This window comes from Loxodonta africana, chromosome 16, assembly GCF_030014295.1.
Source record: "Loxodonta africana isolate mLoxAfr1 chromosome 16, mLoxAfr1.hap2, whole genome shotgun sequence".
Taxonomy (NCBI): domain Eukaryota; kingdom Metazoa; phylum Chordata; class Mammalia; order Proboscidea; family Elephantidae; genus Loxodonta; species Loxodonta africana.
The window spans coordinates 68019250-68033079 of record NC_087357.1 but is presented as its reverse complement, the minus strand read 5'-3'; the positions used below and the strand labels follow the sequence as shown (position 1 = coordinate 68033079).

At 43.1% G+C, this 13830-nt stretch overlaps 1 protein-coding gene across 1 annotated transcript in view; it reads right to left on the bottom strand.

Moving 5' to 3' along the window:
• The window catches only part of LOC100669940 (core histone macro-H2A.2), a 71949-nt gene that overhangs the window by 15640 nt on the left and 42479 nt on the right, over positions 1 to 13830 (bottom strand). The window contains exons 3-6 of the mRNA XM_003409042.4: positions 9832 to 9938; positions 7933 to 8130; positions 6780 to 6890; positions 5046 to 5145 (exon numbers count right to left, since the gene is read on the bottom strand). Coding sequence (XP_003409090.1) covers positions 5046 to 5145; positions 6780 to 6890; positions 7933 to 8130; positions 9832 to 9938 — 516 coding nt within the window. The remainder of the gene's footprint in view (positions 1 to 5045; positions 5146 to 6779; positions 6891 to 7932; positions 8131 to 9831; positions 9939 to 13830) is intronic.

Here is a 13830-nt window from a genome sequence, read left to right as displayed (position 1 = left end):
GGCAAGAATAAAAAGGCAGGAGGGGACAGGAAAGCTGGTAATAGGGAACCCAAGGTCAAGAAGGGAGAGTGTTGACATGTCATGGCGTTGTTAACAGATGTCATAAAACAATATGTGTACTAACTTTAATGAGAAGCTAGTTCTGTAAACCATCTAAAGTACAATTAAAAAAAAAAAAAATGAGGCTCCAGTGTCTTGTCCTATAGGTTAGATACCCATGATGTGTTGGTTTTGGTGATTGGATACATGCACCCCACACTGTGGGGCATCTCAGAGACCCTACAGCCTGCCTCTTGTCACCAGCTCTAAGTGGCCATAGAGTGGCCCTTAGAGATGCAGCCACAGCAGAGACCAAGGCAGGTGGCTTCACAGGAGCCTCTCAGCTCAGGGTGGGGCACTCTGGAGTCCTGTTGCCATTGTTGCAGCAACACTAACCTGTAAGTCCTTGAAGTTATAGGACATACATAGCCCCCGACACTGGCATGTTGTTCCCTAGCCTGGGCCTCAGTTCTCAATGGAAACCTACAGCGATTTGAGTGAGTAATCTCCAAGCACCTTCCTGCCAGGAGACCCCTGAGTCTTTGATGTCAGGACAATTTCCTCCTCAATACTTCAGGGTCCTGCCTCTACAGAGGTCACACGGAGCCCCAGGAGATGGCAAGCCTCTACCTCTGGCCCAGTAGGATCCCCGCCTGTGTGCACTAGGAGGTTCAGCCCACCCCTTCCCACACTCTCATGTCTCTGAGGTGATACATGGAGATTTTGTCCAGACTAGGATGACTGATGCTCTCAGGTGGGAAGTGAGGTATTTCACCTCACCTGTTTTCATCTTCAAATTAATTTGATTATCTGGATGTCGGGGACAAGTCTCAGCTCTCTCTCTCTGTGGTTATTCATATTCAATAATAATACTATTCAGTTCAGAGGTTTCTAGAAGCTGGGCGAGGGCGCTTACCCCCTTCTGTACTCAAACACTCAAGTGTATTTGCAGAGCCCCAATCCATCATGCACCACAGTTAGGAAAAACGTCTCTTCCAACAGTCACTCTCCACTGGGAGACACGGAGAGGGGCTTCTTCATTAATCTACTTTGGTTTCAATTTGGAAATGGCAATTGCTGGAAGCAATCCAAAAAAAAAAACAAAACAAAAAACCCATTGCCCTTGAGTCGATTCCAACTCATAGCAACCATACAGGACAGAGTAGAACGGCCCCATATGGTTTCCAAGGAGTGCCTCATGGATTCGAACTACTAAACTTTTGGTTAGCAGCCATAGTTCTTAACCACTGTGCCACCAGGGTTTCCATCTGAAATATTCACAGATAAAGTGATACGATACAGGTCTTGAAGTCTCCTATCTGGCTCTCAGACTCTTGGCTGATATTGATTTGCTGGTCATATAACCTGGGGAAGGTCCAGTAACTGAAACTGGTAGCCAAGTTGGTCTCTATATAATAGAGAGAAGTAGGGAAGTAGGTCTCAACTGCTACACTCTGCATTCAGGTCAGCAGCCAAATGGGAAAGTCTAAAAGGCAGGGTGATATCATCCTCTTCACTAAAGATTTTTTAGAATAAAGCACAAAACAGAAAGAAGGAAATCAAAAACTCAAAGAAGAAACTAGTCTACAGGAATAATAGCCTACACGAACCATGGCCTTATCTATCCTGAGACCAGAAGAACTAGATGGTGTCCAGCTACCATTACCAGCTGTTCTGACCTGGGACACAATAGATGGTCCTGGACAGAATGGTGGAAAAACATAGGGCAAAATTCAAATTCTTAAAAAAAGACTTACTGGGCCAATAGAGACCAGAGGAACCTCAAAGACTGTTGCCCTGAGACATCCTTTAAACCTGGAACTGAGACCACGCCCGGAGGTCACCTTTCAGTTAAATAACAGATTAACTCATAAAATAAACAACATCACCTGTGAGTACTGTGCTTTTCCAAAAAAAAAAAAGGTCAACATTTACCCTAAAGCAAAGATGAGAAGGTAAGGAGGGGCAGGGAAGCCAGATTAATGGATAAACAGACCAACCAGAATGAAAATAAAGAGAATGCTGACACATTGTGAAAAATGTAACCAATGTCATTGAACAATATACATAAACTGAAACCAAACCCAGTGCTGTCGAGCCGATTCTGACTCATAGCAATCCTATAGGGCAGAGCAGAACTGCCCCATAGAGTTTCCAAGGAGCACCTGGTGGATTCGATCTGCCGACCCTTTGGTTAGCAGCTGTAGCACTTAACCACTACGCCACCAGGGTTTCCAAGCTATATGCATAGAAATACTTAAATGGGAACCCAATTTGCTATGTAAGCTTTCACCAAAAAAAAAAAAATAATAATTAAAAAAAATAATAAAGCAAACTGCTGAGTTGATAACAGGAGTTTTCTCTCTATGGAAATACTCCAGTGAGCAAATGAAGAAGGAATGATAGAACTAGACTATCATTGCAACCCCTTAGTGAATGAACAAATCTGGGAAATGAGCATCAATGGCTGCTAACACCACACACAAGAGACAACCAGCTGTTACGGGCATCCCGACGGAAGAACACTTATCACTCACAAAGCAGATTTGCCAAAAAATTGGGAACTTGAATCTCATTAAGCCTTTGATCCAACTACCAATTTGCAAAAAAAAAAGAAGAAGAAACATGCTTAATAACAGCAGGAAAGTGCAATCAACAAAACCCAGATTGTGGGAAACTCTTTAGGACATATAGCCAGTTTCCTCAACAAGTAAATTCCAGAAGAAGTGAGAGAGAGAGAGGTGAAGGTGGAGCCCATGGGTTATCAGACACTTCAGGGACTTATCAACCAAATGCAATGTGTAGATTTATTTGGATCTGAGCCAGATAAAAAAATAAGTGCACATTTATTGTGCAATTGGAATAAGAACACTGATTATTTGATGAGGTTAAGGATTTGTTAATTTTTTAAGGTGTGCTAATTTTTTAATGGTATAGTGGTTAAGAAAAAAAAGATTTTTTTTTTTTTTTTTTTTGTTACAAATAGTCCTTATCATTTACAGATTGTTCTGGAATATTCACCGATAAATGATACAGTGTCTGGGGGAAGTGGGTGGGGGAAGAGCTGAAATAATAAGCTTGGTCACGGGTTGATGATTATTGCAACTGGGTGATGGATACACGGTTTCATTGTACTCTTCTATTTTTTATGTTTGAAATTTTCTGTAATTTTTTAATCAAGGTATGACATGCATGGGATGACTGGTTTGGATGATGGCAGTGGAGAATGGAATTATGATGGGTGGGACTCCTAACAAAAAAAAAATACAGTAATAAAAAAGGTTATCATTTATTAAATGCTTGTGAGCCCAGCACTGTGCTGAGTGCCATCCACGCGTTATCTCATTTAATCTTCACAGCACCCCCTTGAGGCAGGTACTATCGTTATCCTCACTTACAGATGAGGACACCGAGGTTCAGAGAGGTTAAGAAACCTGCCCAAGGTCACACAACTACGAAGTGATGAGTAAAATCCAAGACACAGACGCACGCTGACTCCAGAACCTGCCCTCTTAACCATTTGCTCATTCATCCTCCGAAGATATCTGAACTTGAGTTTTTGCTCCAATACCAGTGATTTTTCTACTCTACCACCTGCCACTTAAAAAGAAAAAACAAATATATTTACTGGTTTTCTGATATGAAAATCCAAATACTAAAGAAGTATATAAAGTGGGAGCACTGTAATTTGTTTGAGAGAGACTGGGACGCACTTCGAAACAGAGCTCAAGTCTAAGGCCAGTAGGAGGCGTTCTTCCACAGAGGGGGAGCATTAATGGCTGCTGATGGGGTGTGGGTTTGAAGAGTGAAGAAGGAATTTTCATGGTCTGTGAAGGAGAAAACCCGGTTTCTCGTTAGTGCCGGGTTGTGTCAGTGCTTTCCTATCTCCTTTTCCGCAGAACAAGCTGGATGCCAAAAGGGAACCGTAAGTGAGCCCAGAAGCCTCAGGGCCCCCGGTGCTACCAGACAAGGTCCAGCTACTAGCAACTGCCTCCAATTGCATACGTCCTTGAATTTTGAGACCAGCTCTGCACCCCAGGGACAAAGCCCTTTCTTTGCTTACGTGACTTTTCAACGGAGAGTTTAAGGCAGTCCTGTCTAGGAAAAGTGGATGAGATGGTGATCATTTAAGATGCTGTTATTTCCAGTGTCCTTGATATTTCACCCTCTCCCCTCCCAAGCGCCTCCATCCAGCCTAAAACCAGTGTCCCACCGCCTCTAAGGTGGCAAACCACTGGTAAAATAACTCAACGCTCATAACCTTAAAGATAAACTAATTTTTTTAAAATGCCTGTTTCCTTTCCACCAATGGCATTCTCAGCCGTTAAACTTAAAATATATGTACAGTTTTACCCAAAATACGTCCAGGAATGTTTACAGCAGCACTATTCATTATAGCCCAAATCGAAAATTACCCAAATGCCATCAGTGGTAGGATGGATCAATACGTGTGGTATACTCATACAGTGGACCACTGCGCGGCAAAGAAAATGAATGAACTACAACCACACTCAACAGTAGGGATGAATTTCACCAATGCAATGTTGAGCAAAAAGAAGCTAGACACAAAATATTCAGCATGATTTCATTTATACAGAATTCAAAACAGGTGGAACCTGCCTATGCCGCTGGAAGACAGGATAGTGGTTACCTTTGGAGGGGAGAAGGGCCGGGAGCAGGGATGAGGGGGACTGCTGGGGTGCCGGTAAGGTTCTGCAACATGAGCTAACTGCTGGTTGTGCAGGGGGTTTACTCTGAGAAAAAGTCATTAAGCTGTACACTAATGATCTGTGCACGTTTCTGTTTTTATACCTTACTTCAATAAGAAATGTAAAATATATGCAGAATTAAAACAAAGTTACTGTCTAGTAAAGCTATTCAATTACATACAAAGAGTTCGACACAGCACCCCAAGCAAAATCCAGCTGAGAGTGACTGACTTCCCAAGAACTTGCGTGAACACCATGTTATTCCGTGGGACCACCACCAAAGTCTCAGGACCTTACCTATATCTTCCTTGAGGTCAATTTCAGCTGTGGTTGGGTGGACAATGCCCTCCACTCTCATGGAGCCAATATGGCTGATGTCACTCTGGGTCAGGGATAGCTGCATTAGGGGAAAAAGAGGGAGAATTGGGAAAGATCAAATCCCACTGAAAATCTTCATGTTTTACCTCCCTCCATTAATTTTTTTATACTGAATGTCAACAAGGAGAGGCTGCACATGGAGCAATGGTTTCACGTTTCCCAGGCATTTGGTTTTCAGGAGACTTTTTGAAGCTCAGTGGATTTGATCTTCATTTTGAGACCAGCAGCATGCAACAAATGTGCCTCCTCTTCCAGGAATAGGAATGGGATCTCCCCTCCTCTTTGCTTCCCTATAGCTCATGCCTTTGGTTCCCAACCTTAGTGGCCTTGGGTTTGGTGGTGCACCCTTAGGAGCTCCTGCAAGGGAAGCCCAGGGCTCTGTCTCTCTTCACACAGCAGCACCAACCTTTGGCGGCAGGGCTATGAAGCCAACAGCCTTGCTGGGGAGAAGTGAAGGAGCCTCTGGGATTCTGAACTACCTAGGTCTGGCCATCTGCCTTTTGGGGACCACGTTCTTGCGGCTACACTTGTGAAATCCTGTCCTAAGTGTTCACAGCCTAGTGGGATGGAGGGCATGGTCTCTCCATGTGTGCGAGAACTTTATGTAAGCCTAGGTAAGGGAACGAAAGCTTATCTAACTATGGACAGCCCCTAAACTAGTGGGATCAAACCACCAGTGTCGGTTCTGACCCATAGTGGCCCTGTGTGTGTGTCAGAGTAGAACTGTGCTCTGCAGGATTTTCAATGGCTGATTTTGGGGAAGTAGTTTGCCAGGCCTTTCTTCTGAGGCACATCTGGGTAGACTAACCCTTACTCTTTCAGTTAGCAGTCAGGAGCATTAACTGTTTGCCCCACTCAGGGACTCCCATGGACAATCCCTAGAGGGGACATAAATTCTGCCTCTTTGCTTCCCTGCTTTCATCAGTGATGAATCAGGAACCTGCCAGATTTATGCCTTTTTCATGCCACGCTCTTCCCAATTGCTTGTAGGGAGGTTCCCACTATTGTCAGGCTGCAGCACCAGAGAGATGATTCACTGACTGCTTCCTCGTGTATCTTAGTTCAGCCCCAATTGGCTTGGTAGATAAGTTGTCTGCTCAGTACACTTCACACATGTGGGAATGAGTTATTTGTATGTCTGACTGGGCTGCTACTGTGCTGCGGATGACTGCTGAAATGTATAGCCCTGTTTGTTTTCTTTCTGCGGTCTAGAAAGGAGGGCAGACTGAATTATTGGCAAATAACTCATTTCTAACACCAGGGATATTCAGGAAACATATTTCTATTTTCTTTCTTTGATAGATTCCATTGAACTATGGTTAAGAAAGTTAGCTCTGAATTTTTCAGTGGGCACAGAAATAACTGATGCTTGGAGAATTCCCGGAAAAACCAGAAATGCCATTCTATCCACTGACCAGAAAGCTTCTCTAGGCTTACCTTTGGCTGACCAATGTCAGCATTAATTCGCAACATGAAAGCTTGCTCATACTCACAAGATAGAAACTACCATAGCTTTTTGGCTTAAAAATGAATAATTCAAGGACAGTTTGAAAGCTGTATGCGAGGAACACAGGATGGAGGCCTCATTGCTTGTAAACAGTAGGTTATAAAAATGCAGTAGTGTTTTACTACAGCACATTACAGTTTTATTACCTTCTGCCCTAGAACAAGGCTCTTAGAAGACAGGATGGTGAATCCATCCCCGGGGCCGTCTTCAGAGGTGGAATTTGAAGTTCCTTCTTTATCGCTGTCCTTTGGTTTGGACTGTTGGTAGAAATCAGAAGGACAGATGGAGAACAATCCAGAAAAAGCCTAAAGCAGTTTTATTAAGCTCCTCTCATGGCTGCTACTAACTTGGATATAGAAGGAAGCCGTTAGGCATTATGTTCTATTATTTCTCCACTGAGGGCAGCTATGAGGAGAAGACAATGGCACTGTAAGAAATGAAGTGTGTTAAAGATGCCCACACGTACCTGTAGTCCTCACCCAAGCCTGGGCACACATACGCTCTTTTTCCAATGTCTGCAGCTTACAATGACAACCATCAGAACCAAGTGGGGTTGTCCATAGTGCACTGCTCAACCTCCCTCCTCCCCAGGATTTTCCTGGGGTACGGTGGAGGCAGTACAGTCAACTCACATAATCTTTTGTATTATCATGGGGGTCAGCAGAATGAAAACGGATAGGCTCTAAGGCAGTGCTGCCCAATAGAACTTTCTGTATTCCTGGAGATGTCCTATGTCTGCACCGTCCAGTGCTGTTGAGCCCTTGAAATGCAGCTAGTGCAACCAAGGAAATGGATTTTAAATTTGATTTAATTCCAATTTAAATAGCCACATGTGACTAGTGGTTGTTGTACTAGACAGCACATCAAAGTATTACTCCCCAAATGGCATCTCGGAGTTAGAGCTCAGCATGTCAGGCTGTCCCAAACACCTGAAATTCCATGGGCTGAACTCAAGGGACTCTTTATGGGAGACCAGAGATGTTTCAGTAGGCAACGTGGAGTTCTGTAGAGAAATAGAAACTAGGGTTCCAGGTTACCATTCAGCGGGGGCGAGGGAGGGGATCTGGCACCATGAAAATCACCCATACTTTGGTTTTGGAAACTGCTAGTAGACCCTGTTGGATGACGTTTGATGAAGCTTTCATCTTCTGTGAACCCATCCTTGTCATTTCCTCCCAGCATCGAGCTGCAGCGTCCTTGGTCCTTCAGAGGTGCTGGCTGTGCCCTCAACTTTTGATCTTTAAACTTTCATCTTATTTCTTGGGAGTCCCTGGCTCACAAGATGCCACCCTGGCTCACCTTTTTGGACGTCCGTGGTTTGGCAGCCTTGGATTTCTTGCCCCCCTTCTTGCCTGACGTGGACTTCCTTCCTCTTTTCTCTGGGGGAGGGGAGAGGATAGTTTCAGACTTGCCTTTGGTCCCTCGCTTTTTGGCCAGCAGTTCAGGGTGAATTCTGGGCAGGACGCCTCCACTGGCGATGGTCACTCCTTTTAGCAGCTGGAGAGAGAAAATGCGTGAGCTCATACAGCTAAGGGCTTTCTAGTTCTGCATTTAACACAGTTCCAACTGTTGGCAAAACAAGTCGTAAGTCTGGTCCTTGGTTTCCTAAAGAAATTGCATGATACACAATTTAAATGGCTTTCCCCTTGTTCACTTGTAAAGCTTTTCTCTGTAGGCATCAAGGCATCCTGTGATCTTGTACAGAAAGAAAACAAAGCAAAGCAAAATAAAAGGGTTATAGAGGTTGACACCAGGGTTGTTGCCCAGGGCTCTGGAATTCCAGACACAACAGGGGATAAAGAGCTCACATGTGGGGAGCACAGCCTGACAAGAATTAGGTTCAAGGTCAATGCAAGGACGAGACCCAGTTAACCACAGACTGGTGGTCTCCACACTCTTTGGTTGTGCATTTAATCAGTAAAATATGTTTGACCATATACCTTCTAGTCGATACATGTTTATTCACTTGTAAATAATCTACACATATCACTAAACCAGAAAACCAGTTGCCACTGAGCTGATTCCAACTCACGGTGGCCCCATGTGTTTCAGAGTTGAACTGTCCTCCATAGAGTTTTCAACGACTGTCCTCTTTCAGAAGAAGATCACCAGGCCTTTCTTCCGAGATGCCTCTGGGTGGATCTGAACTGCCAAATTTTTGGTTAGTAGGCGAGCACTTAACTGTTTGCACCACCCAGGGACGACATGTATTATTACACCAATATATTCTCCACGTTCCAAAGCAACACTGCTCCAACTGTGGTCTGCACAGCAGACCGCTGGTACTGGGAATACCTGCCTATGAAAGGATATGTGCAGGGACTGAGAGTAAGAATCTAGAAACTTTTATAGCAAATAGAATTATCGTTTATCTATTGACTCTAAAACAAAACACTGGGGCTTGTATTTTGTGTATCTTTTAAAAAAATTTGTTTTTCTAGTAATTTATTTTTATTGTATTTTTGAAATTATCAGCCCACAATAGATTAGAAATAATAAGAGGTGGTTCTTCACCACAGGTAGATTGAGAAGAATGAGATTAGAAAGTAAATATAAATAAACATTCTAATATTATGTGCCTGCCACCTTGCATGGAAACCCTGGAGGCTTAGTAGTTAAGACTTGGCTGCTAACCAAAAGGTCGGCAGTTCAAATCCACTAGGAGTTCTTTGGAAACACTGTGGGGCAGTTCTACTCTGTCCTATAGGGTCGCTAGGAGTTGGAACCAACTCGATGGCAATGGGTTTGGTGGGTTTTTTGGGTCACCTTGCACATCCTGGGGCGGGGAGCAGTCACTCTGCTCTGGAGACCACTGTCATGAGCCACAATTAGGGTCAGTTCCAATAGATAAGGATTCCACTGCCCTTGTCAGAATAAACTGTTAACAAAGTTTGGGTGAAGAAACTGGGAAGAGAATAATGCATGTGCGCTAGATTCCTCCCTGGCAGCACACAGAGCTTGCCTTTAAAGAGGAAAAGAAGATTTGGAAAGACTCAGAATGTATAATAGGACCTATTCTAGAGGCAGCTTTAATTCGAATCTGAATCATTTAGCTCACTGGACTTGTCTCATATGGTCTGATTTAAAAAAAAAAATGTGTTGAGACTGTAGCAGGAATGACTCGTGGCCAGCTGGGTCCATGTGTGGAAGCTTGTCGGGCAAAGCAATTCCATGGCTGGTCTCAGGCTTCAGACATACCTGGTTGAGCTCCTCATCATTGGCAACTGCCAGCAGGATATGTCTTGGGGCTATCCGAGCCTTCTTGTTGTCCCTTGCGGCATTCCCAGCCAATTCCAGAATTTCCGCTGAAAATACAAGGGGGTGTAAATACTCAACCACAGAACAGAGTCTGGGCTTTAAAAGCTTTTTTTCAGAAATGGCCTTTGAGTTCAATCGTTTTTATTCATTTATGATTTTTATGCCTGGGCCTGGAAAGAAATTTAGAAAGCAGAAAAGAGTGCAGGTCACAAACAAGTAAGATATTTTAGCAAGACTTAATATATGACCTGTGGCAAAGTCTTCTAGGGTCCATCAATATATATTCTCCCCCTTCTTCCTTAGTATTTGGGCCCCTGATTTTTTGCTGAACCCATAACCACAGGAATGAAGACTACATTTCCTAACCTCTTATATTGATAATTGTAGTCACGTGACTAAGTTCTGGCCAATGAAAGGTAAGCACTTGCGTTGTAGAGTACTTCTGGCCAGTGTCTGTCAGTGAAAGGGCTGTGCCCTTCTTCCCTACTGGCTGAATGAGGGCATGATAGCTGGAATTCCAGCAGCCATCTTTGACCAACAGGAAGAAGTCATGAGTTGTGAATGGTGGAGCAAAAAGATAGAAGGAAACTGAGTCCCTTAGGATGGTGGAGCCTCCTTACCAACCTAGACTGACTTCTCTAACTTCTTTTGCCACTGTCATTAGAACTTAATTCAGACCAATTCGGAACCCTACCATAGGACCTGAATTTCTTTCAGTTAAAAATAAAGCAAGGTCTTCTCTGAAGAGACTAGTGATGTAGGTAAAGTCTATCTTTGGTGCCCATTGGAACCGCTTTCACAATTCCTTTTTCCCCTTTGCTCTCTTCCCACATCAATGCCCCAGGTTGCTCCTGTCCCAAGGCAAAACAGATGGGAAGGACTGACTTATACTGCAGGATAAGGAAATACTTAACCCAAAAAGTGAATTCCTAATGGAGATAGCCATGAGACCTGGGTAGGAAGGTACACTGGGGCCTAGGGTCTTCCATGTATCCCTCAGGACCTAAGCACATTTCTGACTAATAAATGACGTTTGGTAAATGTAAGCAATTTTCCTAGAACTATTTTGTATGCTATCAAATTTTTTTGGTCAACATTAAAGAAAAATCTAGCTCCGAGTTGGTTTATGCCATTTTTATGTCTTTCCCATTTCTCCTCTTTTTATTATTTTTCTTTCTTCCTCAATTTCAGAAAGGTGTTCTGCTAAATCAAATTTGGCTGCCTTCAAAAGTATGAATGAGTCTTGAAAAATCCCTTCCCTTAGAAAGCTAAAGTCAGTGTGCCAATGTGTTGTCGAAGTGATAATACAGAAAAATATGTGTGTGCATGAGCGTATTTTGTGTGTGTGTGTGTGTATGTTCAAGGGATCTGCTAGTACAATGACATAAATACTGAGCTCTAAAATTAACAGGCGATTCTGTATGAGTCTTTACAATCAATCTAATTTCAAATAAAATAGCAGATGAAACTGCCATTATTCATAAAATGGTACTAGTAATAAGCACTTGGCATAAGTATGCCATATTAACTAAGCAAATGTGATTAACAAAAAATTAGAATAAAATAAACATTAGAGTTAAATATTTATATGGCGTTCCCACAATGAAAAGCGCTAAATCACTGCAAACTCATTCATCTTTTTCAGGTTATTAAGCAATGAACATTGTGTTTTAATCTTAACAAAAAGAAAGGGAGCTCCATTGTTACAACCACAGCTTCATTTATACAGGGATCATGTTTTCTGAATCAAAGATCAGGGTAATGGAGTTTCAGAAGTAATGAGCATACTTGTTGGGACAATGTTGTTGTTAGCTGCCATCAAGTTGGCCCCTGACTCATGGTGACCCAGTGCACAACAGAATGAACCCCTGCCTGGTCCTGTTGTGATCCACAGGGTTTTCACTGGTTGGTTTTCAGAAGTAGGTTATTTGGCTTTTCTTCCTGGTCCATCTTAGTCTGGAACCTCTGCTGAAACCTGTTAAACATCTTAGCAACATGCAAGTCTCCACGACAGACAGGTGGTGGCTGCGCATGAGGTGCACTGGCCAGGAATTGAACCTGGGTCTCCTGCATAGAAGGCGAAAATTCTACTACTGAACTACCACTGCCTCATGTTGGAACAATGGGAGAAAGTATTTGAAATTAATGTTGTATTAGATAATCTGGTTGCCGCATTTGTTTGCTCAACATTTTCTTTCTCTTAAAAAAGGATACCATCAAGAAGAAATTAAAATGTAGTTATAAAACTCTCACAAATCAGCTTGCTTTACCATTCTAGGTTAACGTGTATTATCCCCATTGGGGACAATAAAGAGGAGTTTCCGTGCGCGCGCATCTCAGAGGAGGGACACTGCCATTTCCAGGCCCAACCTGGGAAGAAGGGGCACTCCACTCACCTTTTTTTCTAGGATGGGGATTAGGGTCGGGGGAACTAAAAAGTCTTCCAATTTTAAACGTTTGAGCAGGAAAAACTGAATTGAACGTAGCATCTAGGGCCATCACTTTACCGCCTCCTGTCACCTGCACTTAGAGGAGGAAGTTAAGCTTCTTCCCTGTTACGGGCTGCACTGTGTTCCCATCAGAGTGTGTGTCCACTTGGCTAGGCTATGATTCCAAGTATTGTGTGGTTGTCCACCATTTTGTGATCTGATGTGATTATTGTAAGTTTTGTAAATCCTTATCGCTATGATATTAATGAAGCAGGATTAGTGGCAGTTATGGTAATGAGGCAGGACTCAATCTACAGGATTGGGTTGTATCTTGAGTCACTCTCTTTTGAGTTATAAAAGAGAGAACCAAGCAGAGAGGAGAGGGACCTTCTACTACCAAGAAAGAGGAGCCAGCCGTGGAGTGTGTCCTTTGGACTCGGGGTTCCTTGTGCTGAGAAAATCCGAGACCCAGGAGAAGATTGATGACAAGGGCCTTTCCCCAGAGTCAACAGAAACAGAAAGGCCTCTCCTGGAGCGGGTGCCCTGAATTCGGATTCTAGGCTCCTAGACTGTGAGAGAATAAATTTCTGTTTGTTAAAGCCATCCACTTGTGGTATTTTTGTTATAGCAGCACTAGATAACTGAGACACTCCCCAAGTTCATCAAATTTCCCAGCAGCATGAGAAGCAGTGCTGATGGGAAACATGGTATGCTTGGGGCCTTCAGGTCATCTCAAAGAAGCTCGGGTTGTTTTCACACTGACAGAGGCACAGACGTTAGGTTTACAGATGGAATATCTGCAGGATTGAAACGCGACCAAGGAAGAGACTAAAGGCAGCAATTCCACATACAGCACAATGCCTGGCCCACAGGTGGAGCTCAGGGAGTGGGCCACAAGGCTCTCTCAAACTAAACCATTCTGCAATCATTTAAAAGAAGGAAAACCTTGATTATGTGCTCTAGTGCAAAAGCAGAGGTAGAATTTTTTTTTTCTTTAAGAAGAAAAACTTCGTAATAATACACAGCAGAAAATCTAGGCCATGGAGTTCTTTCCTCTGTTGGATTTTTAGTCTGAACATCTTATGGGACAAGGACTTCACCATTTAAGTGTCTGAAATAACGTTAATCATTATTAATACTTTCAAATGTTATTATGATGAATATATTCACATTCACATGAACTATAAAAGTTTGCTACTTGAGTGATTTTATTGATTTTAGGCACACAAGTATTCTTATATTGACAGTCAAGAGGAAAACCAGTTTATATAGCGTACATTTCTCCTACTGCAAATTTTGTGGGAAGATCTTTATTCTGTTAAGTGGTGGAGACTTCTACAGAAGTCTATAACTTCCATACCCCTCACTTCTCAGCAAGTCACACTTCCAGCAATAGTAACCACCTGAACACAGCTGAGTCTCTGGTAGTAAAAACAATGATTCCGTTCGCCAAGAGGGACATTAGAAAGCTCCTGCACGTTGTTCTGGGAGAGACTGTGTCTTCTTGTCT